Genomic DNA, 24,191 nt, shown 5'->3' with positions numbered 1-24,191 from the left:
GCAACAAAGAGACGTTCTCTGTGGGTATCAGGGAGGAGCATCATCATGGAGCTCTTTTGACCTTTGCAGTCTCCACTCGGGCTCTTATTTCACAGCTCCCCTCCTTACTGTCCAAACTTAATGATGTCTCTCTGCCTCCCTCTGCAGGATCCCACCAACGGGTACTACAACGTGCGAGCCTCCACCCACGACGAAGGCCGCCCCGCCTCCCGCTCCACCATGCACTACTCCGACTACCGCTCCCCCACAGGAACACCAGGGGGAGCCGCTTCCATCAGCAGCAGTGCCGGAGGCTCGGGAGCCACAGCCAGCGGAGGAGCCCCGGGCCCCCCTGGCCCCCTCACTTCCCCTGGCCGTCCACAGGCCTGCTATGACCCCCGACCCCCCTCCAGACTTTCCCACATCAGCTATGCCCAGTTCAACACCTTCACTCGTGGAGGGCAGAGCCAGCAACCCCCGGCTAACCCCGCCTCAGTGGCCGGTGACTTTCCAGGGGACTGCAGCCTTATGGACTCCAATTCCCAGCTGGCCTATGACAACTATGGATACCCCTCGCATTACCAGACCTACCGCATGGGTTTCGCCCCGTCCAGCCTTGCCCCACTTGAGGCCGGCCCCTCCTATGAAATGTACGGGGTGGGATCTGGAGTTGCTGGCCCAGGGGTCAGCGTAAGTCCTGGGGGTCCTGGTGGTCCTGGGGGTCCTGGGGTTCCTGGGGTTCCTGGGGTTCCTGGGGTTCCTGCTCCCCCAGGAACAGAGACTGGACTAGGAAAGTACGGCAGCTCCACTCGCTTCTCCTACACCTCACAACACTCTGACTACTCTCACAGCCGACACACACAGAGGATGCAAACTCACGTGTGAGACAGAGAGACGCAAAAACACCTCACAGTCTTAGCAGAGCATGAGGACGCATCTTATAAATAGTGTTACACTTAAAAAACACACACAATCATAGTTACACGCACACATTTTCACACACTAACGCCCTACACAACACAAAAAAAACATCTCACATGCACCGAGTCAGAAGACCATGCCCATGAGACAGGGAGGGTGTGAGAAACACGGAGGCAAGAAGAGAGAAAGAGGAGAGATTTAGCGAGACAGGGAAGGGAAATTCCACACAATTTTGATTTCCCTAACTCCCAATGTGTTTGTATATCTGAGCTCTGAAAGAGCAGACGGCGCAAGTCACAATCAAGACTAGGAAAGAGGGCGAGAACTGGAGAGAAGACGAGAGATCACAGATCTTTGGAGCGTAGCTTTTGCTATGAACAGACTTTGTAAATGATGGGAGAGAACGTCTTAAGGCAAAATGACTGTCGAATATGGTACACACCAATCGGGAGAAACCTCAACCAGTGGAACTCATTTCTGGCCGCCATTTTTTAAACCTTTTTTTTTGCTGGTTGTCTTATCCATGATCATAGAGCACATATATATAGTTCCCATCATGCCCTTCTGTACATTGGTACATGCCATCATGCCTGTTAGGCGGCGTAGGGATTGGGGGGAGGGGTGTGAACCGGGGTGGGGTTTGAAGGGTTGTCATCATTTTGCACTTCATCTACAGTATTCATGCTTAGACGTCCCTTATCTATATCTGTGTAATGTCTTCTTTTTATTTGCACACTTGACTAGAGCTTTGTATTCTATTTTTTAACATTACAGAATTATTTTTGTCAATGTAAAACATGTAAATGTGTATGTATGGACCAAAAGTTTGAACGTGAGCGCACAGGACTCGGGACTTTTCCTGGGTGATTCCACTGAGACAGGGTGAAGAGTTGTGCCAACAGAAGATCCTGGATTCAGGATTGATCTCACATCAGAAGGGTATATCAGTGTATAAAAGAAAACCTAGTGCCAAGTGTTCATGTTGTTCTTCACCTTAGACCATGTATATGCAGTAGAAGCTCCTTCTATTGGTGACTGTTGCTTTACAAACCAGGCTTAGGGGCCTTGAGTCATTCCCAGACATATTGTAGGCTGGAGCCTTTTTCTCTGAGCTCTTAACTACACGCCTGGTGCAGACAGAGAGAAAAACACAGATGTTGGGTTTAGAACTGAGTGGCCTTATAGGGGAACATGTCGTACATTTCCATTTTGAATCATTCCTCATCGTCTGTCTGCCAAAACGGCCAGAGGAGAATGTGTAAGGAGAGGTTCAATGAAGGCTTGTCCACAATATTGACATGTAGTAGTGTATGACTGCGAGTGTGTGGGTGTGCAAGTGTGTGTGCGTGAGAGAGAGTTCAAGAGGGAGTGTGTGGGTGTAGGCGCGCACATCGATTTGTACAGTGTGTTTGTATAGATGTGTGAATGACTGCGTGTGTATGGGACGCGTACTGTAAACACGCAGTGCCCAACTCAGCTGTGTGTGACTATTGTATGCATCCCGATGGGTATACAGTATGTGTGCGTGTGTGTGTGCATGTCTGTCAAAGTGTGCGGGTATGTGTGTTCCAGTATATGTCCATATCATTTCTCTCACAATCCTGTTACAGTACTTTTATACCTCTGGTAGGACTGTATCCTGTATTATTGTGTCTTTGAATTTAGGAAATCCAATGTTTATCTTATTGTACTGTTCTTCGTAGCAGAGAAAACTGTTCAACAGATGTACAACGAACGTTATCAAACTCTCATTTTTTAATTTCATTATCTTCAATATTTTTTAAAAATGGTATGTAATTATTTTTCCACAGTATTACATAAATAAAAGCACTGTTTTTTATAAGAAATCTGGATTTGTCCTCTTTTTTGGGAGATGGTTTGACGAACAATCGAAGCGGGGCAGAAGGTGCCCAAAGGTGGCAAAGGCCCGCTAGGAGAGAAGTCAGTCTATCAGTCTTTCAATCCTATCTTCATCACTATTGGTAATGTTACTTCACTAATACAGTTAAAAAATGAAAGCATCTCCTACAGACTGTCAGAACGTATTGGCTATGCTTAGAGTACTTTTTTAGTACTTAACTAAACCATCACTTAAGAAATACATCTTCTTTTTGAGTTCTTAAAGATTTGAACTTAGGGGATAATGTTGCCACTCTGCTGTGTTACCTTTTTTTAGAGTAAGAAATTAAATGAATCTGTATTATACCATGTTGTTTGTAAAATAGATATGATTAATGGGAAAAAAACAGCTAAATAAATTAGATTTATTTGCTTATGACACCCCTGCATAAGACGAGTGTCCCATTTTGGCAACCCCAGTAAGAAATAAGGTCTGGACACGCCCTGTGACAGGAAGACTAATAAGAGGTGAGAGGCATGTTGATGTCAAAAAATATATTAATTGATAACAATGATAATGATAATAATAATAATAATAATAATATAAAAAACAATAACAACATTAATAAATACAACAATAAAAAAATACATAATAATAATAGTAATAATAACAACAATAACACTAATAATTCTAATAATAATAATGATAACAATAATGAGACTAATGACAACAACAACAATAATAATAATAGTAACAACATAACACTAATAATTATTATAATAGAAATAATAATAATAATATAAATAAAAAGACTTCTCATAACAATAATAATATTAATAATAAAAACAACAACAACAGTAACACTAATGATTATTATGATAAAAAATAATAAAAAGACTTATCATAAAAAAATAATGATAATAATAATAATAATAATAATAATAATAATAACAACATGCTTCTTTTCCTTGGTGGTAATTATTCAAGTTGCTATGTTGTAAATTAGGTTTATTTATTATTTGATTATCTGTTTATTTTTATTTGTTTATTTTAGAACAAAGCTAGATATTAATAAGTAAAAACATGACATAGGACATGTTGATGTAGCAATAATACAGATATTTTTTAAGAAATTCCAATTAAGGTTTGAAAACTGAATAATTCCAGGTGAGAGTGAAGAAAAAACAAATATAAATAAATCAGATATTATATCTTAAAGGAATAATTACATTCTGTAATGTGAAACATAATTTGATCACTCTTAAATCCGCTTTCTGAAAATGATACAATAAACGTGTTGTAGCTGCTGGTATGTATACATGATACCGATAGGTGGCAGCAAAGAGCTCATACACGTATTGAGAAACCACAGAAGAACACGCTTCACTACGTCATCGCGCAGAGGTTGTCTAACAGCCAAGATGGCCGCCACGATGCTGAGGTCGCTGTCCAAACTAGGACGTCCTTCAACTAAACTCATATTAAATAATAACTTACTGAGCCCCAGCTGCAGTGTTCTGCAAAACAGGTAAGAACACAAAGAGGCGAGACATCACACTGTGTGTGACAAACATGCTGCCAGACGAAGAAGCTCACAGGCTCATTAGCATGATGCTAAACAAGCCGACTAGGTGACTCCAGTGTAAGCTGAGTTCAAGTATGATTTCGTTTGAAGGATACTTTATCATATAACTATAGATAATGTATATAACTGTTGTGTGAATGTCATCTTAAAGTACGCATTCAGGGTAGATCAGCTTCTTAATGCTTACGTCAGTGTTCAAGCATTGTAGCTAGCCCCAGTGTGTCAGTGTTTATGTCACTCTGTTTTCGTCTTTAGTCTCTATGCTGGATCAAAGTGTGTCTAATGTTAAAGTAGAATTATATGCATGTAGAAACAGCTCTCTGTGACATAGCGAGGAGTCAGAACGTCCTTTAGTTAAGTAATGTAGACGAGTGAGGGAGTCTGTTTACAACCAGACAGGCTGAGTTCATTACACAAGGTAAAGAAGACCAGGCAGAAGTTTGCTTCTTATTCACAGCTTGAGATGCTCCTGATCCAAAACCCCAACACCCAGGCTTCTCAGATCTGGACTAGAGTATGTACGAGGGTCTACAGACTTCTTAAAACACAGTTTCAGATTTGTGAAACCTGTATTTCATTTGAGAGAATGAAATAATGCTCGACTTCACAGCTCTTTTTCTGTGCAGACCACATTGGACCAGGTCCCGATCATCCATAACCACAATGTCTAGACTTTTAAGATCTGGCTGAAATAATTCTGTAGTCTACATAATCTTTAAACACAGGTTTAGATTTATTAAGCACTTTATCATAGATGTTAAAATGACATAACAAATGTTTTTTTTGTCCAGACTACATAAGACCTGATCCTGATCCAGAAGCACAATGCTTAGCCCTGTGAGATCTGGTCTAATGTATTATGGAGAGAGTTCAGACATACCAGAACACAGTTTATGAACCATAATTTGTTTCTGAAAATACTAGTTCACTATTTTTTTCTGTCTAGACCACATTGGACCAGGTCCTGATCCATAACCATAAAGTCTAGACTTTTAAGATCTGGCTAAAATAATTCTATAGAGTCTACATACATTTTTAAACACATGTTTAGATTTATTAAACACTGTATTATAGATGCTAAATGTAATAACAAATGGGTTTTTTGTCCAGACTACTTAAGACCTGGTCCTGATCAAAAACCCTAAATAATTAGCCCTGTGAGATCTGGTCTAAATGATTATGGAGAGAGGTCAGACTTGCTAAAACACAGTTTAGGATTTGTGAAACCATGATTTTGTGTCCATACTATTTCACAGGGTTTTTTTTCTGCCTAATCCACAGTGGACCAGGTCCTGATCCAAAACCCTTAATAACTATGCTTCTCAGACCGGTCCAATGTGGTCTAGACGGGGGAAAGAACAGTCAAATCGACATTTTTAGCATTTTTTTACGAATAAACGTAATGTTTTAAAATCCTAAAATGTGTAAAAGAGTTGGTAGACTCTTTAGAAAGAGTCAGACCACGTCTGAAATGTCTCTGAGATATTGTGGTTCTGGATCAGGCCCGGCTCCAATGTGGATTAAACAGGAAAAGCAGTGAAATTGGCCCCTTCTTGCTTTTTAATAAATACATTAAAGGTTTCCTAAATCTGAAACTGGGGTTTTAACAGTCTGGATTCTCTCTAGAATAATGTAGTCCAGATCTGAGAAGGTTAGGTTTTGTGGGGGTTTAGACCAGGATGTGGTCTTTTGTGGTCTAGATGGATAAAAAGCAGTGAAAGTGGATGTTTTTGTATTTTCTCAAACAAAACAAATGTTTCACAAACATAAAACTGTGTTTCAGGAAATCTGTAGACTCTGTTAGAGGATGTAGTCCAGACCTGACATGTCTAGGTATTGTGGTTTTGGATCAGGGCTTTGTTCCCATAATCTTTCTTGTAACAGAAGCTGTGAATAAGACGCTAACTTCAGCACTGTTTAAAGTCTTTTCCCCAAACCTTCATCAGTTTTTATCATCAGGACGTTTAAAGTGATTTATTTGAATCCGTCATGTTTGATCATTGAACAACTATTGGTGTTCATAAACAGATTGAGTCGCTCTATCGTGATCAATCCCTCTGATATCTCTGGTTAGTGTTTGTTTATGTCGGCTGGTAACCTGCTCTCCTTCATCCAAACAGCAGCCCAACACAATAAGACTAAAGCCTTCTTTCTGGCGCCCTGCAGGTAGTGTGAGAAGTAGCACCTGCCTCCCTCTGCTGTGTTTGTTGTTAGTCTTGGCTCAGTCCAGGTCCCTGTCCATCAGCCTGACTCCATGTTGAGAATAATTGTTACATCTTTCTTCCAGGCAGAAACAATGGCAGCCGGACGTGGAGTGGACGGAGCAGTTTGCTGGGGCAGTGATGTATCCCACTGCCCTCAACGACAAGTGGACCCCCCCTCCATGGAACGGTAACATCAACGATTCAACACACAGTCACGTGTTCAGAGCGACCTGGGGAAGGAATCTGGGTTTAATATAACAACACTTTTTATTAGCCTTGATTTACTTTAACCTTTAGGAATGTCTGCTTCCAAAAACAACCTAAGATGAAAATGTTAAAGGTGACATATCACGCTTTTTTCATCAATATATATTGGTCTAAGAGGTCCCCAAAACATGTCTTTAAAGTTTATGCTCAAAAAAACACTTTGAAATCAGATTTTGGTCTGCCTGAAAATCCCTCTTCTTCAGTCCTCCTCAGAACACTCTGTTTTCTCTCTGACCACGCCCCCTCAGGAAGTGGATGTGCCTCGGCTCTCCAGCACGTTGATCTAATGTTTACATGTTGGCTGAATATACACGGCTGCTCAGAGATCACGTTACTTCAACCCTCTGAATCTGATCCAGAATCTGATCCTGACGGAGAGGCGCCTACAGCAGGACCTTTCTGAAAGATTGGTCACAGATTTAGTGTTTCTTGTTGTTTTATTTGTCAGTATGTCGACCTGTGTCTTGGTACACAGCTACGAACATGTAGCTATGTGGCTATGCTAACTAGCGCTAGCACTTATCAATGATAAATAAAAATCATCCACTAGATCTTCAAATCTGCAGACGTGGGGAGTAAAACCGACCTCTGCCAGAAAGGCAGCAGGACCTTTCTGAAGGATTGGTCACAGATTTAGTGTTTCTTGTTGTTTTATTTGTCAGTATGTCGACGTGTGTCTTGGTACACAGCTACAGCTACGACATGTAGCTATGTAGCTATGCTAACTAGCACTAGCACTTATCCATGATAAATAAAAATCACCCACTAGATCTTCAAATCTGCAGACGTGGGGAGTAAAACCGACCTTTGTGTTTATTAAGACAGCCTACAACTAGCATGCCTCCCTCCTAAGCTCCTTGTTAGCACACATTTGTGCAGGTAATGAAAAACGGAGGGGGGATTCAGTATTATTTTATACAGTCTATGGGCTGAACAAGCTCTGAGCTCTGACTCCGTGACAGACCGGATATTGTTGTGACGTAACAAAAACACGGAAGTCTGAAACAGCTGGTTTCAGCACACATTTACAGAAAGGTGTAGAAATCAAAACAGGGGCAGAATGGATTTTTTTCATTCTCGGGGGGTCTGTAGACATGCCAGGGAAACATATTTCAGGTAGAGAACCATTAAAAAGTCCATTTTGCATGATGTGTCACCTTTAAAACATACATTTATAAAAATATGACATATCAACTGATGATTCTGGTCCAACCATTACAAGGCGACAGAACTGTGATAGATGGTTACAGTTTTTCTTCTTCTATTATTGTTACATATTTTATTAATAGACAACACTCTGAATTGAATTGTTGAGTGTAGGGATGTAAATTTGAAGTATTCTCCTTGATTGATGTTTGGAAATGTTAACGATCAATTATTGATTAATCATTAAAAAAAACTTAAAAGTTTTCCATGTCAAAAATAATGCCAAATGTGTTTTTTTTCCCTGAATCAAATTTCCCTTCATGACACAATGTATATAACTGACAGTATTGAATATCTACGGATCGTATTGAGGTGTTCAAAATGTTAAACACACTGAATATGAACGTGTGGAGCAGGCTCATAAAGATAATCTCCTCTGACATACAGTCATAAAAGTGAAGGCTCAGACTTCAACATGTGGATTTACTGCAACAAGAGAACTGAACAGAAACATATTTCAGACTCACAGAGTCCAGTTTTCTGTCTACTCGTTCATATTGAGAACATTAAGCATGTGAACGCGGTCAGGTGTCAGCTGGGAGTGCAACCGGGTCATAATCAGTCCGGTGGCGGAGAAACAAAGCGCTCGTGGAGACCTGTCACTCAGCCGCAGCCCCCAGCTGAGCGTCTCCACCGTGAGCAACACCTTCAGTCAGCTGATTCACATCGAAACATGCTTTAAACTTAAAACACCTCCCTGATAGATGAACCAAATAGAAGACCACATGATGTTTGTTCATGTGATAGAAAATCCAAACAAAAAAATGTGTTGGAGTAAGTTCTTAACAATCAATTATCAATACTCCATTCATTGTTGACATCTCTAGTTCAGTGTCAAACAATCAATAGAAAAATCAGTTTTCTAGTTTTCATGATAAAAGATGTTTTAAATTTGACCTTTGTTTGTGTGATATGTAGAGAAAACATTTTGCCCTTATTTCGACATACACCTGAAATCTGATAATATTCTGGATTAGTGGGAATTATCTGGTCCTGTTATGACTTTCACTTAAAAATAAATCACTGAAAGAAATAATTCTGACGTGACACTTCTGGATTTTGTTAAATTATGGAAACATGGTTTATAGGGGATGATATTCCTGCAGCACGTGGTTCTTTATCCTAATGCTGTCTTATCAGTGCATGTTTTTTAAAGAGTAAACCACAGATTCTGTTATCAGGTTATTACATATAGGTATTATTACACATTTATACATTGAGCATAAATAGATCTCATATCTGAGCTTTTTTTAAAGATGTGTTTGCAGTGTGCAGCTGAAACGAGCACGCTGATAAGAAACACCGAACAAAGATATTTCCTTGATTAGTTTATATTTTCAATCAGCATTCTTCTTCCTTACCCGTCCTGTTTTGTTTTCTCTCTGCAGACAAAGACCCTAATGCAGAGAAGGATGTGTCCAACCTGACCATAAACTTCGGACCCCAGCACCCTGCGGCTCACGGCGTGCTGCGCCTCGTACTGGAGCTCAGTGGAGAGTCGGTCAAGAAGTGTGACCCCCACATCGGGCTGCTCCACCGCGGCACAGAGAAGCTCATCGAGTACAAGACCTACCTGCAGGTACTCAACCACTCACCACATCTACAGTGTTCGGAGTAACCTCTGAGTTAACAGGTTGTTTTTATATTTCCTAACTCACATTTTTTCTATGCTAGCTTAAAAAGAAGGATGTGAAAGTGGAGAATCAGAGGTGCTCCTTTCTCTTTTAAGCAGACTGACTGACAGCAGATTGGGTGTATTTTAAGAGCAGGGCAGTAGATGGCAACAAAGCGTATTGCAAAGTGATGACAAGTGCGACACACACTTCATGAGCTCACTGTGTTGAAACTAGCGAGTGTGAGACCAAGAGAACGTCTCCCCTGGTTTCTTGACGACATGTTACGTTCAGGGTGGCAGATGATGATGACTCTGATCAGTGATAATGAAGGGAATATTTAGAAGTGACTCAAGTGTTGCATTATATTTGAAAATCCCTAACCCACAGAGCGTTGCTTCCTCTTTATGTTTCAGGCTCTGCCCTACTTCGACCGCCTGGACTACGTTTCCATGATGTGCAACGAGCAGGCCTACTCTCTGGCTGTGGAGAAGCTGCTCAACATCCAAGCTCCGCCCCGTGCTGAGTGGATCAGAGGTAAGAAGTGGAGATGGTCTGCATGTATGGCAAAGGTCTATAAGAGAGAAGCTCATAAAACACCTCCAGATATAGATTCACTGACACAGAGCGTTCCTGCAACGTTTAAAGGATGCTGCAGGAGCTCCAATTCTCCAGATTCACAACATTTAGCACAATACTTAGAACCTACAGTCTCTTGTCAGTTGGCTAACAACACCTATCCGCTGTATCATAGCTGTCCGATACTTTCAATAGTCGCATGACATTCAGAAGCTCAATCTTGGACTGAAGATAGCAGCCACAATGTTCATTTCAGCAATTTAATTTGAAATGTTTGGATGCTGTCTTTGTTGCGTCTGTAGTTCTGTACGGAGAGTTGACCCGCATCCTGAACCACATCATGGCCATCACTACGCACGCCCTCGACATCGGTGCCATGACCCCATTCTTCTGGCTGTTCGAGGAGAGAGAGAAGGTCAGGAGCGCTGCCGTGTGGGGTCAAGCTCACTCCTTTTACTCGCAGCTCTGAAACAGTCGGTCCTTTTGTTTGAGAACATCTGTGTTTTTTATTTCTTGGGCGCTGTTTTCAGAGTTTCTGCTGTGACCGTTCCTCGTTAACACTCAGATGTTAGGAAGTTAGTTGTTTTGCACAGCTAGCTAAACCAATATCACCTAAAACAACAATCCTGCTCTTCATCTGTCTTCAGGAAGATTTTATTGTGACCTCTGTGAGAGAGGTCTCGAGTCAACTGAGTATCTTAGTTATACCAAGATAAACTAGCTTGAACTTTCAAACAGGTGCATTTGGTCACCTCATAAAGGAACAGGCTGTGATTTTATAAACCCATCAACCAAACAGAGCAGTAACTCTAAAGCAGATTTACTTTTTGATTCTTGAAGTCTTGTAACTGTGTCCTTCATTTCCTCACAGATGTTTGAGTTTTATGAGCGCGTGTCCGGAGCCAGAATGCACGCCGCGTACGTCAGACCTGGTGGTGTCCATCAGGTGAGAGCAGTATGAGTCTGTTTGACGACAGATTTCAGAGTGAGGCATCAAGTTTAAGATAAAAAGGGTCACGATGGTTTTAAATGCGTTCCAGGATATGCCCCTCGGCCTGATGGACGACATCTATGAATGGTGCAAGAATTTCTCCATCAGGATCGATGAAGTAGAAGAGGTGAGTGCCTTGATTTGCTTTCTGATGAGCATGCTGTGATGAGCTGTGAGTGATACGAGTTGTGTTTTTCTTGCAGATGTTGACCAACAATCGTATTTGGAAGAATCGTACTGTTGATATCGGCATCGTCACTGCTGAGGAGGCTCTCAACTATGGATTCAGGTAGCCCACTAATGAAAATATAAGAGACCTACTTTTGGACATGAACACAGATTTAAACACTACTACATTAGAGACTTTTGAATATTCAATTATTCAAAATAAATCCAACAGATTGTGGGAACAGTTTCTGCGCCCAATCTTTATCAAACAGAGCAGGTCTAGACCGTACTCTATGTTCTATTATTAACAAAGACCCAATATCAAGACAGGATCAGATCCAGTCCCATCTTACAGACAGGACTGGATCTGATCTCATCTTAATCCACCATGAGCAGAGCACTTTGCAGCATTTAGCAAGTTACAGTGGCAAGGACAAACTTCCTTTAACAGGCAGAAACCTCCAGCAGGACCAGACTCATGTTAGACACACATCTGCTGAGACCGTGTTGGAGAGAGGGATAGAGGGAGATGAAGAGAGGGGGAGATGATAGTGGGGAGACCGATAGTCGTAGTTGTAGCAGCAGCAGCAGCTTTTGCCGCTGGAGTCCGGGACATCCACAGCAGCAGGAACCTACGAGACAAGGGAGCTCAAGGACTCCAGTCTATGGTTAGTCGCTTTAAAGGGACAGGGAGAGTTCAAATGAATGATACGGGAGGGGCTGGGATAGGATCCCAGTGTGTCAGTGAGCCAGTCCCTCTGCAGTCTAAGCCTATAGCAGCATAACTAAGAGCTGGTCCAAGCCTGATCCAGCTCTAACTATAAGCTTTATCAAAAAGGAAAGTTTGAAGCCTACTCTTAAAAGTAGTATAGTATGAATAAATATTTTCATCTCTGCAAATGTCTAAAAAGATCAGTATCTCTCTCTCCTCGTCTTCCTCACCAGTGGAGTGATGCTGCGAGGGTCGGGCATCAAGTGGGACCTGAGGAAGTCTCAGCCTTACGACAAGTATGACCAGGTGGAGTTCGATGTCCCCATCGGGAGCAACGGGGACTGCTACGACAGGTAAACACTCAGCCGACGGTTAAAGACATTGTTCTCTCGCCCTCCCTCTGTTGTTCTTCTGAATCAGCGTTATTCAAGCTGTGACTCATAACCAGAGAGAATTTCCTCTCATGTTAATTTTGACATTTCTCAGTCTGTAGCACCCACACTCAGAGTCATCTGTTAAACAGGTCCAAGGTCAACACTCAACACTCTTCCTTAGTCAGGTACTGGAACACATCAGTGACAAGTTTTCAGTCGCTGATAGACGCACCTTTGGGTGCTGTTTGAATGTGTATTGATGTGCTGCCTGTTTTGGGACTGAGAATTTTAGTTTCCTTAAATCAAATACAGGCATTTCTTTTTGAGAAGAGAATATATTTTTTAAGTCTTTGAAGCTAAATTAGAAGATATAGAAATGAATTGTATGATTGGACAGGAAGTGAAAAGACTGCTGAGTCCAGTTATAATCATCACTTCACCACACAGAGACACATGAAGAAAATGTGCAGTGGTGAACAACCGATCAATCTTTATTTGTATAGCGCCAAATCACAACAAACATTATCTCAAGATGCGTTTACAAACAGAGCAGGTCTAGACCACTCTATGTCAAATTATGAACAGAGACCCAACACCAAGACAGGATAAGACTCAGTCTGACCCCACCTTAATCCACCATGAGCATTGCACCTCACAGTATTTAGCTGGTTACAGTGGAGAGGAAAAACTTCCTTTAACAGGCAGAAACCTCGAGCAGAACCAGACTCATGTTAGACACACATCTGCTGAGACAGAGTTGGGTCTGGAAAGAGGGATAGAGGAGAATAAGAGAGAGAGGGAGCGGTGATAGTGATGAGACGAGTAGTAGTAGCTGTTGCCGCTGGAGTCCAGCACGTCCGTATCAGCTGGAGTCTGGAACGTCCACAGCAGGTGGACGTCTACGGCAGCTCAGAGGAACCTACGAGACAAGGGAGCTCAGGGACTCCAGAAAGGTCTATGGTTAGTAACTTTAATGGGACAGGAAGAGTTAAAGTAAGTGATGAGAGGTTATGGGAAGGGGGTGAGATAGGATCCCAGTGTGTCAGTCTAAGCCTATAGCAGCATAACTAAGAGCTGGTCCAAGCATGACCCAGCTATAAGCTTTATCAAAAAGGAAAGTTTGAAGCCTACTCTTAAAAGTGGAGAGGGTGTCTGCCTCCCGGACCCTGAGTGGTAGATGATTCCAAAGGAGAGGGGCCTGATAACTGAAGGTTCTACCTCCCATAATGTTGGAAGTGTAGTGTTCCAGAGGGGTAATACGGCACTATGAGCTCTTTAAGATACGATGGTGCCTGATCATTAAGAGCTTTGTAGGTCAGAAAAAGGATTTTAAATTCTAGTCTAGATTTTATGGGGTGTCAGTGTAGAGAAGCTAGCACTGGAGAGGTGTGCTCTCTCTTCCTAGTTCTAGTCAGTACTCGAGTTGCAGCGTTCTGGACCAGCTGAAGAATCTTTAGAGACTTATTGGGGCAGCCTGATAAGAGGGAGTTACAGTAATCTAACCTGGAGGTAACAAATGCATGGACTAGTTTTTCTGCGTCACTCTGAGACAGGATGTGTCTAATTTTAGAAAAATTGCGCAAGTGAAAATAGGCTGACCTTGAAATTTACTGAATTTGAGAGTTGAAGGATAAATCTTGATCAAATAGGACTCTGCTAGATTCCTAGCAGAGGTGCTGGATGCCAGACTAATGCCGTCTAAGGTACTTATATTATTAGAAAAGGTCTCTCTGAGGTGTTTGGGGCCAATTACAATCACTTCAGTTCTTTCTGAGTTTAAACATCATTAAAATGAAACAGACAGAGTTAACTCAAAGTTGTTTATCAGGAGCTCTCTGACCCACAACTCCTCACCCCTGGTCTTGGCGTTATGATTTTTTGCTGATTTAACAACGGGTTTATGTGTGTGTTTGTGTTTGTGTGTGTGTTTGTGGTGCAGGTATCTGTGCAGAGTGGAGGAGATGAGACAGTCCCTGAGGATCATGCACCAGGCGCTCAACATGATGCCAGAAGGAGAGATTAAGGTGGATGACGCCAAGGTGGCCCCACCCAAGAGATCTGAGATGAAGGTGAGCTCAGACTCTGCGACTCTGTCAGATGGTTCTTTAATGCCCGCAGGCTGTTAAATCTTCTAAATGTTGAACCCCATTTCATCGGCGGGGTTTCCTCTCCGCTTCATCCCTTTTGGCTTTTTAATTAAATTTCAGCGCTGTCACTAATTCGTCTTCAAACGGCCATCTTGAAAGAATTAGACGAGTGGAGCTATCTTTAATTTGGCTGCCCCCGGGGTTTCAGATCACCTCTGGTTCACCTCAGAGATAGATCTTAAAATGTTTAAGTGAGCATTCACAGATTAAACTCTCTCTAACTTGTGTTTTGATCATGATCAGCGGCGTGGTATTGGAAAGAAGTTCAGAGTCTACACTTTTACATCCCAACATGTGTTCACAACGTTGCTTTGAAGTGCCAGATTTTTTAATGTCACCCAAACGCCACACTTTACATTTACTGATCAACATAATGGGACAGAGAAAATGGTGGAATCTGAATGCTCTCAGGGTAACAAGTTTTCTTAACAAAGCTGGAGGAAACACTTCTCCATTGATGTTGAAAGTGAGGGAAAACTTAGCCGAATTCAAACCTCTGTCCAAGAAAGACGAGAAAAGGTGACTCCTGTAGAGGCGTAGGGAAGTGGATTAACGATCAATTGGAGCATAAAGGTGCATTTGGACCAAGAGTTCCAGGGTCTTTTGGCCCCCAGAACTACTTTACCCTGAACTTAAAGGTTCCTGTGCCCCCATTGTTGTCTGCGTTACGATCGTGGGCTGAAGTCCCGGGTAGATTGTGCAAATCAGGCCAGTGACGTATAGAGAGAAAAAAAGTAAATGCACTACAGCACCAGACCAGTAGAGGGCAGTAAAACAAAGAGGAATGACATTCATCACAGATGACACCATAGAAGCAGACGGACAGGCCAGTATCATTATGAGCAACACAACAGTTAGCCTGTTAGCATGAAGAGACTCAGCTGGCGCTGTTTTAGATGGTGCTATATTTCATCACAGATGGATTCACTGAATCAACACGTGAGAGGAGATAAGCGCGAGTAGCAAAGACGTTTCAACACGCCTTTAAAATCCTTTTGAACTCAAAAAGCCGTGGCAGAGATCGGCCGGTGTTTTGGTTTAAACAGCGACCCTGTTAACTGGAGACTTTCAGCCGGATGCATCCCTCATAAACGTCTTTAGACGATCATTAAATATCTGATGAGGATATTTTGAAATCTTAATAAAAACTAAACTAGTTTGCATTCCCAGGAACTCCCTCTGTGTTTCAACAGCTGTGTAAACTCCACAAACACTGACACGTTCAGCTGATGGTCTCCAGTTTACAGGGTCACTTTTAAAACAGTAACACCGGGAGAGACGCGTTCATGGTGGGCTGAGAGAAGACTACTGTTACAAGCTGCTAAATCAAGAGAATCACAGCTTCTTCTTTTGAAAAGTACACACACACAAAAAAGACAGAACAAATAAAATCAGATCTCTTTGCATTCTTTGCAGCTAACAGAGGCTAATGGAATTTCCTTGCAGCACACGCTGTGTTTAAAAGCAAATGTTGAAAAATTGAAGAGAAGCATCTCTTCCCTCAAAACAACGTCCTGATGTCTGATCTTGATTTGATAACCAACCTTACACTGGAGGAACTTTGATATAGTTGAAGATGGCTAAAAGAGCTGACTGTAGATTACCTTGACATGAGACTACTCCCGGCCTGCAGAGTGAAGAATTGCTATCAAATTTTAAAAAGTATTTTCAGCGAGCACTACAGGAACGTTTAATTCAACTCCTGATGTGAGCTGTTTAAAGACTTCTTGGAAATAAGACTCTCTGCATGACAAGATGCCACCAGAGGTTGGTGAGACAGTCGGTGATGTTGTGCTTTTTATGTCACTGCGGTTAATCTACCAATCAGACATGTTCAGCATTGCAGGCCCTGACCCCCCCGAAAGTCCCAGGACCTTTGAAAAGTACTACCCTCCCAGGCAGGGGCTTTTTAGTGGCGAGGTTAACTACCCCTGAACTAAATTTAGACCCTGGTTCCTCCGGTAGTTCAGGGGTAAAGTCCCTGCGGTTGAAAAACGCCTTTAAAGAGGTAGTAGGTGAGATGTAGTGTTTCAGACGGAGGATGTAAATGAGGGTTTTCAAACACAATGTGAGAAAGGTAAAGAATATTTTGAGCTGTAAATCATATAAAGCCTGTGAGTAAACTATGTGGACAACGGAAAGCCTAAAAATGAGCATCATTCAGCTGAACGTGTCAGTGTTTGTGGAGTTTACACAGCTGTTGAAACACAGAGGGAGTTCCTGGGAATGCAAACTAGTTTAGTTTTTATTAAGATTTCAAAATATCCTCATCAGATATTTAATGATTGTCTAAAGACGTTTATGAGGGATACATCTGGCTGAAAGTCTCCAGTTAACAGGGTCACTTTTAAAACTGTAACACCGGGAGAGACGCATTCACGGTGGGCTGAGAGAAGACTACTGTTACAAGCTGCTGAATCAAGAGAATCACAGCTTCTTCTTTTGAAAAGTACACACACATACAAAAAAGATAGAACAAATAAAAACTAATGAAAGAAAGAGAAATCAAGTGAATCACAGATGTGAAAAATTAGCATCATACCCCCTCTTTAAACAGAAGTTCAGTCCTTTTCCTGAGACTTTGCCACAACATGAAAGATAGCAAAGAGATTTCATTAAAAACTAAATAAAATTCCTGAAGTTGTGTTATTTACACGTAATCTAAAACTCTGACGTTTGAGTGACGTACTTTTTTACTGTGCTGACGAGATGTAGTCTTATTATAGATATGCATCCTGCCAGTTTTACACCTTGCGTAAAGGAACGTCTGCTTCTCTCAGCCTGTATGACCTGTGACAGTGGCTGCATCGCATGAAGGTTAACAGACAGGTGACACACAGATTCAGACTTACTCTTCGTCATGGAAAATAAGAAAATGGAAAGTTTTCTATTCAGGCAGAGAAAAAATGTATCATGAGATGCAGTGTTAATTTTGGCAGCTATTTTAGATCTAGTCTTAGTCTTTAGATGAAAATGCCTGTTAGTTTTAGTCAAATTTGAGTCTTTTCAGCCCTTTATAGTTTTAATCTAGTTTTAGTCAACGGAAACTCAAAACATTATAGTCTTTGATTTTTACCAGAACATTTTCTCTCTTTAAAATGATTCATGTAGTCGATCAGATAACGGTATCAGGGTTGTACCAAGTGTTAAAACAGTCAACATTTCACTCCTTTAAAACTTTTGCTTGTGTAATATCTCAAGTGAAATAATTCAGCATGTCCCTGCTAAAATGTCAAAAGAAAACATTCTTGATGTGACCACTGTGACTGTATTTTGAGTCTCATGATTCACAGAAAAATACCATGAACACAATATAAGGGCTGCATTGCACATTTACAACGGTCCTTGAAGGCAAGGCAAGGCAGCTTTATTTGTATAGCGCATTTCATACACAAGGGCAACTCAATGTGCTTTACATTAAAACATTAAAAGCATTGGAAACATTCAGACAAGCATAAAAGAACACAATTACAATGACAGATATAATAAAACATAGAAAAGAAAAGGAAAATTAGAATATATTAAAAACTACATTAAAATTTGCATTTGAATGCACCTGCAGTGACAGGCGCACTGGACAGACAGTCAGTTCACGGCACTCTGAAATGGATCTGCATCTTTGATGACTTGGAGTTGATCCATACTTACTAAATGTGTCTGATGTTTCACCAAACTGGATTAAATCAAGCTGATGACGGGAGCTTTTTACGGTGATGGCGGCAACAACGTCAAACCTCAAATATTAAACAGACGTCCCCCGGTTGTGTCTTTGTCACTAACGCACACCGGGGGGTAAAAATCATCAATGAAGATGAGACAGATGCATGGAGGTGAGGAGAGCTAGTTCATAAAGCACACCTGCTGCAGCTAGCGACCAAGCTAACACTGTTAGCTAACAACCTCAGATAATAACTCAGCCTGTCACAGAAATGCATCACTTTTATTTCTAAAGATTAGACGCACAGCGGGGGAAACATGGATTCTGAATGTCCGGTCGGCCACTAAAGTATTCGTCTCGTCAACAAAAACTTATCATATGTTCGTCAGAGTTTTTATTATCAGTCATGCACTTTAGATTGTCATAGTCTCGTTTTCACCTTGAAAAAATGTTTTATTATTAAACATTTATCGCCATAATTTTCGTTAACAAATGTAACACTGATGAGATGTTAGTTATTTCCCCTTATTAATTATTATTATTATTATTATTATTTTTTATAATTTATTTTGTCCATATTATGCATGCATGAGATACATTTCTTACAGGTTCAAAAAATTTTAACACAACATTTTGTTTGACATTTTTTGACCCTCAACCCATACAAAATCAGAAAGTAAATTATATAAAGATATAAAATAGAAAGAAAAATAAATAAATAAATAAAAATAAATCTATATATATATCTATCCCCTTAATAATTAAAACCACATCTGACTGTTGAAAAGGATCAAATGTGGCGTGTCAGAACATCTGCTTAGTCCTAACATCTTTTTTGTCTTGTCCCAGATGTCCATGGAGTCTCTGATCCACCACTTTAAACTGTACACAGAGGGCTACCAGGTCCCTCCAGGCGCCACATACACAGCTGTGGAGGCCCCCAAGGTGAGACTCACATAATGTGTTTAATATCTGGATATCTTCCCGAGTAAATAATCTTAAGTTGGCTCAATAGACTCTCCATACTTGATCATTATCATCTTATCCTTGCAAACAACAATCCTACTTTTGTAAGTACTCTGTTGATCCTCAGTATACACGAGGTGTCCCAGTCCCAATTAATTACCCTGCCTTTGTGGGCCTCCTGGGACTTGTTGTGATGTAATGTGCTTACTAAAGTGTGTGTCTTTTTGTGTGTGTGTGTCGCTTGCAGGGAGAGTTTGGTGTTTATTTGGTATCAGACGGCTCCAGCAGACCCTATCGCTGCAAGATCAAAGCCCCTGGATTCGCTCACTTGGTACACACTCCAAACTTCACAAAACACTGTGAAATATTAAACACACCACCATCAATTATTCAGCTTGTTTAACGGCTTGTCCTCGAGGCTACTTTAACTTCATTAAGTATATTTTATCAAGCACTATGGAACCATTTTTAACAGCGTACATAACTCTCCCTCCCTCACATCCCTCCTTCCTGCTCGTCTCGTAGCTCGTGGGTAAAGGAATGTTGAACACAGTCAGTTGAATTTAGTCTGTTGGGCTAAAACGTCTTTAAAGCAGCACAATCAAACTGTTAGAAATGTAAGTGCATTGACTCCAGGCTGTAATCTCACAGAGTATGAATATTCACTTTGATAGGAGCTCATCTGAGGAGCTGTTATTAAGACGTGTTTTCTTCTTTCTAGGCTGGTCTGGATAAAATGGCCAAAGGACACATGCTCGCTGACGTCGTGGCTATTATTGGTAAGAAATTAAATTATTCAATCATCCGACTGTAGAAGTGAAGCTGTTGGTAGTAAAGGTTTCTTTTGCTACAGTAATTGTAGTCCTTCCTCTGGATGCACAAGTCCCTCCTCCACCAAAGCCAAGAAACACATGATCGTATCCTCGCTGTGCTGCACGGTCAGGACACTGCAGTTAGGATTGAACGCCTCACCCTTTCTCCCCCACACAGCAGAGATCAGTGATGCTAAGGAGTTCAACTTTGTCTCCTTTAGAGAGCCCTCTTTTTAACGGCTGTGTCTTTGTCCTAAAGATTTTCTGCAAACCTTCCCCTCACCTTTACCCCCAATTTACACAGGATGCGCAGCGTAACGTTACGGCTGTGCAGCCAAGACAGTCCCATTCTACTCGATGCTCATGTTCACACAGGAAGCGCACCACGGCACCAAATAAATCAATAAATAAAGTAAGGTGAAATAAAACTGGTATAAGAATAAAACTCAGTTAAAGTGAGTCTAAAAAGGTCGGTCTTGAGTTTGTTTTAAAAATGTTGATGCTCTGTGCAGCCCTCAGATCATCAGGTAGGGTGTTCCACAGACCTCAGGACTGTTATCATAAAAAGCTTCCTCACTGTGAGTCTTTGTTCTTACATTTAAAGTACCATTAAGAGTCCACTACCTGAAGACCTGAGGGCTCTCACTGGCTCATATGATAAAAGCAAATCTGATAAATAAGAAGGAGCAAGACCATTAAGAGATTTAAAAAACAATAAAATCATCTTAAAATCCATTCTAAAAGAAAATACAGTAATGCACGGCTGCAAAATCTGAAGGCCCGGGGCGCTGGTTGCCTCCCGGTCTAAGCGCCCCACATACAGAGGCTACAGTACTCGTTGCAGGGGTCGCCGTCTCGATTCCTAGCCGGTCGACCAATTCCTGCATCTCTTCCCCCACTCTCTACTTCCCACATTTCCTGTCTCTCGTCAGCTGTCCTATCAAATAAAGGCGAAAGGGCCAAATAAATAAATAAAATTAAAGCTGCAAGCAGCGATGAATGGGCCCTCGCACACCCGCAGCCGCCGCCTACGCGAGCCGCCGCCACATGTAAACCGTCGCCTGATAATTGCCATCACATGATGCGAAAGCAAGATCTGAGAGTATATACTGCCTCAGGTGGTGCAAATGTTCCAAGTTTTTGGCAGATTGCCAAGAAAACCTCAAAACTTGACAGTGTGCCACACCCACAATTTTAGTCTGAACAGAGTTCCTTTAACAATAATTTTCTGCTATAGAATGTGCCTTGTTTGGACTGAATCAGAGAAAAACTCTAGGAGGAGCTCTCAAAAGTATGCACCCTTATTTGGGCGTCATTCTTCACATTCAAAGCTGTATGTGCGTTTGATGCCCCGCCTCAACACCTGCCACGCACACAATTTTTTGTCTGATCAAAATTTGTTCTGATAGTTTTTTCTCATCAAGGTGTCTACTATAGGTTGCCCTTGGTTTGGACTGAATCGGAGAAAAGCTCTAGAAGTTAATAGCGAAAGTATGCACCCTTATTTTGGCCCCGTTTTTCATGTTCAAAGCTAGGTGGCGCTCTTCCTGTTGAGTTTGGGATATGGGTGCAAGAGGCTTTTTTGTGCGTCCTGATGCCATGAATATGCGTAAAATTTTTCAAGCATGTAGCTCAAAATAACCCCTATGGGGAGGGGTTTTTGAAAACTGTAGGGGGCGCTAGTGAGCACATTTTTTCGACTTTTTTTGCGAAACCCATAAAATGTCGCACTTTTCCCCTGGACTGATGAGTGTGTTGGATGAGGTGAGGTTACGTGCATTTTAAAGTCACAAAAATCCATTTTCCAACTTTTTTTTTTTATGCCCCGCCCAAAAGTCTGCCACGCCCACATCTTTCGTCTGAACAGAATGTCTTTACTTTGTATTAATCGTCAATGGGTTTACTATAGAATGTGTCTAGTTTGGACTGAATCAGAGAAAAGCTCTAGGAGAAATGAGCAAAAGTATGCACCCTTGCACGGACCCATTTTGGCCCCATTTTTCATGTTCAAAGCTAGGTGGCGCTCTTCCTGTTGAGTTTCAAATATGGGTGCAAGAGGCTTTTTTGTGCGTCCTGATGCCATGAATATGTGTAGGACTTTTCGTGCATGTAGCTCAAAAAAACTCTATGCGTAGCATGTTATTTTTACCTCTAGGGGGTGCTACTGAAATTTTTTTTTGCGAGACCTATAATAACCTTTCACCAGACCCGATGAGTGTGCAAAAATATCCGCGCTTTCATTCACGTTCAGGGGTCCAAAAATGCGTTTTAAGTGGCGGAAGAAAGAACAATCCTTAGGGTTGCCTTCGCCACCAGCGGTGCTCGGGCCCTAATAAAAAAATCTGAAGGCCTGATTCTTAAAAGGGTTGCACAGCTTCTGCACCTGCTGAACCAAAGACACGTCTAATCACAAAGCGCATGCAAAGGGTTAAATGCATCCTAAACAGCGCTGCAGAACAAGCAGCACCTCTGTGCATGAGTGCTTTTTGCGGATATTTAAGTGAGCTATTCTGCATTCAACTGTGGCACAATGGCCTCTTTGTATGCAAATGAGTCATGTCTCAAAACATACCATCAAACAATCAATCAGACTTTATTTATAAAGCACTTTTAATACAATGACATTGTAACACAAAGTGCTGTACATTAAAAAAAAAAAAAAAAGAATAAATAAAAATAAATCCTCATCCCAACCTCAGCCTCGACCCCAAACCCACCCCACAACCCTAAGGTTAAGAACACAATATATGCAACAATGATAATAATAACAATAACAATAACAATAATAATAATAATAATAATAACTATAAAAAATAAAGAAGAAGTTGCTGAACAAACTGAGGAAACTCTCATGATATCTTAATGAGGAAACTCTCATGATATCTTAATGAGGAAACACTGGAGGAAACACAAGATGTTAAAACTCAACACAGGAAATTAAACTCACCAAAATAAAATACATTTCTTAGATAATAAAACACTAAAATATTAAACCAGTAAAAGAAAATAAGATGCTATACTTAAAACAAATAAATTAAATAATTAAATTAAATAGAAAGTGACTAAAATTTGAACTAGATGATAAATAAATAAATAAAGTAAGGTGAAATAAAACTGGTATAAGAATAACGCTCAGTTAAAAGCGAGACTTAAAAGGTTGATCTTGAGTTTGCTTTTAAAATCATTTATGCTCTGAGCTATTCTGCATTTAACTGTGGCAGAATTGACCTTTTTGTATGCAAACGAGTCTCATTGCAAAACACAGCAGCGTTAACAGAAATAAGACTGAAAGTCAGAAAGTTATACCACCTTCTGAAACTTGGTGGTTAGCACGCTGCAGGATGGGCAAGTGATGTCATGCTCAAACCTCTGGTCATTTTAACATGCATGACATGTTTTATAAACTTGTACCAGCTGCTCTTGCTGGTTTGCACTGGATTGGAAGTTTTGTTATGAAAACAGAAACTTGAATCACATCAGTCATGACTTGACTTCACTATAAACTAGCAGGAAGTGTCCCCTCCAAATTCAGCTCATCATCCGTGTGGACGGATTTGAGCTCCATGAGGAGGAGAGCGCACAGGTCACAGACACGAAACAGAGCACACTGCACAGCTACCCAGCCTGCACACCTCAAGGTCTGATGCACCTTGTGAATTAGACCTTGATGTGGAGCAAGCAACAGCGACACCTCAGCTGTGCAGTATTCATCTTTCCAGAAGAGGTGCTGAGTCTCTTCTTCTTCCTCCCACAGGCACTCAGGACATAGTGTTTGGAGAGGTGGACCGTTAATGTGATGCCGCTAACCTGTGTGTTCCCTGAAGAGCAGGATTCGACCTCTGTCACACATCTCTTAGTCGAGTCCTCTTCCTGTTCACCATTTCTTTCAGTGGGGCTGTGACGGATGACTCTTCTTATAATCAGTGATGTACAATGTCCAAATAAACCTAATAAATATTTTATGACCGAACACATGCTTTGTGCTTTTCACTGTCCCACAGGAGTAGAGTGGCTCTTGTTATTTTTGACACTCTTCATTTCCTCACTGAACTAAAAACAAGCAGAAAAAAAAAAAACAGTATTAAAGATGACAGCAGAGACCAAGCCCTCGGCCTCATGGGTCCTTCCTCTGGTTTAGTGTTGAAGGGGGGGAGTGGTCTGACGAGATC

The 24,191-nt window shown here is 41.3% G+C and overlaps 2 protein-coding genes across 4 annotated transcripts in view; both read left to right on the top strand.

The window, feature by feature from the left end:
* The window catches only part of kirrel1a (kirre like nephrin family adhesion molecule 1a), a 52,944-nt gene extending 50,197 nt beyond the window's left edge, over positions 1-2,747 (top strand). For all 3 annotated transcript variants that reach the window (XM_034677243.1, XM_034677245.1, XM_034677244.1), the window contains exon 15: positions 148-2,747. In XM_034677243.1, the coding sequence (XP_034533134.1) occupies positions 148-864 (717 nt within the window). In that variant the 3' untranslated portion in view covers positions 865-2,747. The remainder of the gene's footprint in view (positions 1-147) is intronic.
* A 1,379-nt stretch (positions 2,748-4,126) lies between these two features.
* ndufs2 (NADH:ubiquinone oxidoreductase core subunit S2) lies at positions 4,127-23,992 on the top strand. Its single transcript, XM_034676844.1, has 14 exons — positions 4,127-4,268; positions 6,613-6,716; positions 9,391-9,581; positions 10,032-10,152; positions 10,497-10,609; positions 11,066-11,140; positions 11,235-11,312; positions 11,389-11,474; positions 12,299-12,418; positions 14,379-14,508; positions 19,094-19,189; positions 19,458-19,541; positions 19,932-19,989; positions 23,777-23,992. Exons 1-14 carry the CDS (start codon positions 4,162-4,164, stop codon positions 23,812-23,814), a joined length of 1,401 nt encoding a protein of 466 aa, XP_034532735.1. The 5' UTR covers positions 4,127-4,161; the 3' UTR covers positions 23,815-23,992.
* The last annotated feature ends 199 nt before the right edge of the window (positions 23,993-24,191 follow it).

Source organism: Notolabrus celidotus, chromosome 23, assembly GCF_009762535.1.
Source record: "Notolabrus celidotus isolate fNotCel1 chromosome 23, fNotCel1.pri, whole genome shotgun sequence".
NCBI lineage: Eukaryota > Metazoa > Chordata > Actinopteri > Labriformes > Labridae > Notolabrus > Notolabrus celidotus.
Note: the sequence above shows the minus strand (reverse complement) of the source record. Positions and strands in the feature narration are given on the sequence as shown.

What these genes read in the sequence shown, in the direction of transcription:
- ndufs2 (XM_034676844.1), top strand. Translation starts at nt 4,162, where the DNA reads ATGGCCGCCACGATGCTGAGGTCGCTGTCCAAACTAGGACGTCCTTCA. An exon ending in GACCTGGTGGTGTCCATCAG is followed by an intron (nt 11,141 to 11,234) that starts GTGAGAGCAGTA and finishes AATGCGTTCCAG; the next exon opens with GATATGCCCCTCGGCCTGAT. An exon ending in GCTCTCAACTATGGATTCAG is followed by an intron (nt 11,475 to 12,298) that starts GTAGCCCACTAA and finishes CTTCCTCACCAG; the next exon opens with TGGAGTGATGCTGCGAGGGT.